Source organism: Coregonus clupeaformis, chromosome 15, assembly GCF_020615455.1.
Source record: "Coregonus clupeaformis isolate EN_2021a chromosome 15, ASM2061545v1, whole genome shotgun sequence".
Lineage (NCBI taxonomy): Eukaryota > Metazoa > Chordata > Actinopteri > Salmoniformes > Salmonidae > Coregonus > Coregonus clupeaformis.
Window position 1 is genome coordinate 22,894,076 of NC_059206.1, and position 6,004 is coordinate 22,900,079.

At 42.2% G+C, this 6,004-nt stretch overlaps 1 protein-coding gene across 2 annotated transcripts; it reads right to left on the reverse strand.

Annotated features, from left to right (window-relative positions):
* Positions 1-2,744: 2,744 nt before the first annotated feature.
* LOC121582769 (cyclin-dependent kinase 2-associated protein 1-like) lies at positions 2,745-5,932 on the reverse strand. Of its 2 annotated transcripts, none has more exons than XM_041898865.2 (4): positions 5,492-5,932; positions 4,062-4,165; positions 3,766-3,892; positions 2,745-3,606 (listed from the first exon to the last, which is right to left on the reverse strand). In XM_041898865.2, the coding sequence occupies exons 1-4, from the start codon at positions 5,523-5,525 to the stop codon at positions 3,539-3,541; spliced, it is 333 nt and encodes a 110-aa protein (XP_041754799.1). In that variant the 5' UTR covers positions 5,526-5,932; the 3' UTR covers positions 2,745-3,538. The 2 variants fall into 2 exon arrangements, with proteins under 2 accessions (XP_041754799.1, XP_041754798.2); XM_041898864.2 differs by lacking the exon at positions 5,492-5,932 and adding an exon at positions 4,774-4,916.
* Between the last annotated feature and the right edge of the window lie 72 nt (positions 5,933-6,004).

Sequence of the window (6,004 nt, forward strand, 5' to 3'; positions counted from 1 at the left end):
TATAGCTAAATAAACGAATATAAAAGCTAAGTTTTAGCTACAATATAAACAACTGTTTCATATCTCCACTAGTTACTTTGACATTGTTCAAATATGTTACAGGGCAGAGTACCGGGCAAGTAGCCGGCTAGTGATGGCTGTTCAACAGTGACGGCCTGGAGATAGAAAATAAACTGTTTCTCAGTCTATCTGTCCCAGCTCTGATGCACCTGTACCGTCTCTGTCTGCTAGATGGTAGCAGAGTGAACAGACAGTGGCTCATGGCTGAGGTTCTTGATGATCTTCTTGGCCTTCCTTTGACACAGAGTGCTGTAAATGTCCTGGAGGGCAGGCAGCGTGCCACCTGTGATGTGTTGGGCTGACCGCATCACCCTCTGGAGAGCCATGTGGTTGAGGACGGTGCAGTTTCCTTACCAGGCGTTGATGCACCCCAACAGAATGCTCTCAATGGTGCATCTGTAGAAGTTTGTTAGGGTCTTAGGGGCCATGCCAAATTTCTTCAACCACCTGAGGTTGAAGTGGCGCTGTTGCGCCTTCTTCACCACAGTGTCGGTGTGGTGGGACCATTTCAGGTCATCAGTGATGTGCACGCCAAGGAACTTGAAACTTTTGACCCTCTCCTCTGTGCCCGTTAATGTGGGTGGGGGCATGCTCCCTCTTCTGTCCCCTGTAGTCCACTATCAGCTCCTTTTTTTTTTTTTTAGGTTGAGTGAGAGGTTATTTTCCTGGCACCAGTCCGCCAGGGCTATAACCTCCTCCCTGTAGGCTGTCTCATCGTTATTGGTAATCAGGCTATCAGCAAACTTGATGATTGAGTTGGTGTCGTGCGTAGCCACGCATTCATGGGTGAACAGGGAGTACAGGAGAGGGCTGAGCATACACCCCTGGGTGGCCCACTTGTTGAGGATCAGCGTGGTAGATGTGTTGTTTCCTACTCTCAACCCCTGGGTTTGGCCTTCAGGAAATCTAGGACTCAGTTGCACAGGGAGCAAGCATTCTCACATAGGTATTCCTTTTGTCCAGGTGGGATAGGGTGGTGTGCAGTGCAACAGCGATTGCGTCGTCCGTGGATCTGTTGGTAAGGTATGTAAATTGTAGTAGGTCTTTGGTGTTGGGCAAGGTGGAGGTAATATGGTCCTTGACTACCCTCTCAAAGCACTTTATGATGACAGAGATGAGTCCTACGGGGCGAGTCATTTATAATAATATAATAATAATAATATGCCATTTAGCAGACGCCATTTAGTTCCGTTACCTTAGCTTGCTTGGGTACAGGAAAAATGATGGACATCTTGAAGCAAGTAGGGACAACAGACTGGGATAAGGAGAGGTTGAATATGTCCGTAAACACCCCAGACAGCTGGTCTGTGTATGCACTGAGGACTTGGCTTGGTATCCTGTCCGGGCCGGTAGCCTTGCAAGGGTTAACACGCATAGAAAGTCCTACTCACTTCTGCTACAGAGATCACCCAAAGGCCCAATGCAGCTGTCTTTATATCATTTCTGGGTAACAATTAAGTACCTTAGTGTAATACATTTCCATTAAAATGGGCAAAAATAACTTTTTAGCAAAAAACGATTTCTCAAGCAAGAATTTGGAAAACTAGTTGTTATTGGTTTAAGTTTGGAACTCTCTTTGTTATTGGTCAATTAACCAATTTACTGCACAGTGGTGTCACCATGGAAAGCCAAAACTCCCACCCATGAAAACCAGCTGATTACAAGGTCCTGTGTAGATTGTATTTCCCCGTATTATCTGGAAATAACACTGATCAATTTTCACGCTTTTACAGTGTTAGTTTCATCAGCTGTTGTGCAATATGATATAACACAATCAAAAAATATTTTTTAAGAGGCATTAGAAGACAAAAAGGATTCATCAAACGCATTTGGTGTGTCATCATAGTGGTCTCTGACTTGTGGTCATAGACCTGCTCAGATGGAACAAACATAAACTTGGCTTTTTTTTCAATGATGAATTGAATGTCATTGAGAAAACAGAAAGGTGTCATAATGTATTTTTTTCCTCAAACATCCTTTCTGAATTTAAAAGTATTCCAAGAAGTAATCTAGTTTTTCAAAAGTATCTGTAATGTGAGTACAATATTTTTGCTAGTAACGAAACAGATTAGTTCGTAAAAAATAAAATTACATGTAATCAGTTACTCCCCAACCCGGTCTGCGATTGTAACATTGATAGCTACTTCTACTGAATGTGCCTTACCTAGTTAAATCCCATATTTTTATGGTAAATATTAAATGTCTCTCTGACCCGGTTCATTCATTACCCTAGACTACATCATGTATTCTGTTCGTCACCAGTTCAAATAGTGCTTGTTGTTTTAGTCTTGCTGTAGGGGTTATGCAATGTTCAAGGAATTAATCACTATTTTCCCCTACATCATAAACCTTGTCAAACAGATCAAGAAGGCGGGCTGCAACGTCCTGCTCATCCAGAAGTCCATCCTCAGAGATGCTCTGAGCGATCTGGCCCTCCACTTCCTGAACAAGATGAAGATTAATGGTCAATGGTTCTGCTGTACTACTATTGCCCAGATATCTCCATCCTATTCCCTCTATTCAACCAAGACAAACTTTGACCTCACACTGACTGTCTAATATCTCAATATTGACCCTCTAATCTATTCAAGTCGGAACATATAACCTTGCTCCTCAGGAGGAAAATATTGATTATGAGACCACTTGGATTATTTTAACACATTTTCACATTCTTTTCCAAACAATGACATTTGTATTGAAAATACATTTTATTACACTGAGTAATAAATACATACAAAGATGCAAGTGTTACAGGGGTCAGTGTGCTGCTAACAGCTTAGCTTCCTCCACTGTCCGACTACCCCATACTGGGCTAGAACCAGTGATCCTCTGCTTCGCAAACGCACCTGACTGCCCTCCTTGTAAACGTGCAAACCTATTGAGCCATACAAAAGGTACCCCTTGGATGGCTCCATCGGCGACATTTCCAGCTAGCTGTGGAGTGAGTTTACGGTATGTTCTTAACTCCGTTACACAAGAGCATGTTCATCATTAATATCAAAAAAGAACCTCAACATGAATGAACCAATGTATTTGGCACTTTTCTGTCCTTCACTTGCTCACCCATGTGTGTTAAAAGGGTCTGGAATTCAGACCAACGTCTATCAAAAAGAGAATCTCCTAGTCTAACCCTGTACAAGCCATGCAATGTCTACAATTAACCAAAGGCCATGGTGGACCCGTACGTTTGCATGCTAAAATCACTATTTGTTATAAATATGAAGACCGGAAACTATGACCCCAAAATGGGGCATGAAGAAAAACCAAATCCTTCTAATTCTGAATTGTATTCTGGTGTCCCCTCTCCCTCCCTTTCTCAAATCTTAACCTGTCAGAAACATTTTCTTGACCTTTTTAACCATCCCTTGGTTTTTTTTATTCCTCTTTTTAGAGGATGTGCCATGCAACAGTCTTTTACATGGTGAGTGAGTGAGAGAGGGTGTTGGTTCTTCTGCAGGAGAGGGTAATGCTTCTGTAGCTAGGACCTAGCATTTCTCTCAGTCTCTGCCAAGCACTCCCGCACCAGTCCCCTGGCATGGATGATACCTTTGGGGAAGAGGACACACCAAAATGAACTGTCATTCACTGACTGATAACTCTCTAACCAAGTTAGGAAGAGGACTATTGTGTAGTCTAGTCTAGAATATGGAGTTCGTTTCAACACACAATAGAAGTATTGTATTACTACAGAGGTTTCCACATTACCTCGTTTTAGTCTTTCCATGGCGCTCTTGCTGCCGGCGTAGGTGGGCCGGATCTCCTTTCCGAGCTCCTCAATGATGGCCAGCAGCTCTGAATACTTACTCTGGGGCACCTGGCTGCCGCTGGATCCCTGCACACACAGGGACAGGAGAGAGACACTTTACCAAAGGAGATACATATGATTTAACAATGCATTTCTAATAACATGTCAATTTTTTTCCTGCATTGTAGAAGTAGCAGACGCAATGTGGGTGTCCGTCTGTCATTCTTTCTGTCTATCGTTTTGTGAATTCCTGTACCTGTGAGAAGCCCAAGGAGGGTGGTGCGTAAACGTCATTCACCAGCGGCCTGTAGGACTGCAAAGTGGCCAAGTTGGCTGCTGACGGAGACTGGATGTTTCCAACTGTTAGGAGACAAATACAAACATATCTAGGGTCAAATATGATATTACAGTTAAGCAGATAGTATAAAAGAGGATGAAAATAAGTTAGTACAAATTCTACATTCTAGATATTGCATGTTCACATTGCCAACAATGCCCACAGTTGTAGTGGGCATGTTTTTCCCAATGCAATAAGCGTCGTCAAACACTAGATGTCCTCGAAGGGTCATAAAATAATACCCTGGCAGATCAATCAACAGCTCCGCGAGAGAATATCATGGAGGAAGCGGAAAAGGGCTGACTTAAGAAGCCAAAGTGATACATTTTTTTGTCACAACGTAACGATACCCTCCAGGATGGAATAGGACACAGAACAACGGGGATTATTTTTCGGAACATATGGAATTCCGCACCTCTGCCCTTGTTTAGCCGATGCAGTTGAGGATGGAGCTTTTTTACATTAGTAATAATGGCGGATATGAATTAGCCTAGCTCTCAGGATCTGACCCTATATATGTAACTGGACAAAAACTACAGACAGTCTTTCTGCAGGTATTCTCCGAAACCCTGATTTTAACACTCGATTTAACGGATGGATGGTTGGATTTTAACCGATATTTTTCCCTTACCCTGGCTCCCGGAAGTTCCTGGAATGTGCTGGTGGACATTGGGTTTGTAAGACATTCCCAGAGACATTGTAAATTAAAGAAATAAATTTGACCCGAAATTCGGTGAAGCGTCTGTCTCTCACTTTTTGTTTACAGCAACGGCACCCGGCAAATATGGCCGTCACTTTATATTGACACCCACAATGCATATATTCTATCACCTCAATAGTCAATTTGGGATATTATGACCGAAAATGCTTCAAAACACAGATTTCAATACTTTAAAATATACTTAAGTTTTATAGTTAAATTACATTAAGTATTAATTCACGTTTGAACCCCCCCTCTTTTTATTGAAATACATGGTAAATCCTACGGCACCACAGAACACATGGGACACTTTGTTGCCATATCTCTGGACCACGTGGAACTTACATTTTGGTCGAATTTCAAGCGTAATGCAACTATTTAATTAACTTCTTGAACATTTATTAATTCGTCTCAATTCCATTACTCAGAAAAACCAAATAAAAGTTTAAAACATTGTAATTTGCCTATAAAAGCTCCATGTGATACTAGTGTGTGTAAAATCTAGCCTATAGACCCATCCAGTTACACTGTTACTCAGATGGTGACTCATGCAACAGTATTGCTTTTGCTCGGCAACACTTCTTTGTAGTAGACCACCATAACAGAACGGAAGAGGAAATTGAACAGAAAACAAAACATTTAAGATTACCCGTCTTTGTCTGGGGACTGGGAGACGCATCCATTGTTGCGCAATTGTTCACACTTTCCCCTCCCAGAATGTCCCTCTGCTCTAAATATTAACAGCAGAAATCTCCACTACAAGGCACGTGCACTGGAAGCCTGTCTTCTGAACGTTCTCCCGTCCTCTTGCCAAAGCTGTTATTGGGCCCATGCTGATACGATGTAACCCCTCTCCAATTCGAGAGGTCGCGGTCAGTCTCTTGACCATTGGTGGACCGGCAGCGGCCACGTTCTATGCCCCAATCATAGCTTTCAGCGTCATTACCCATAGGACATGGTGGGAGAGTACTGACCCCCAAGTGATGGCCTGAGATCTAAACACATAAAAAAGTAGCGGGGACATGATTGCCTCAGAGTGATGTTTTTACAAACATGTCTTCTTGGGCATTTATAAAGATGCTTCTGTCATTAATAGCACATAAAAGAAAAAGTATAACAATGCAAAGTATACATAAAATATAAATCAGGAATTACATTTTTA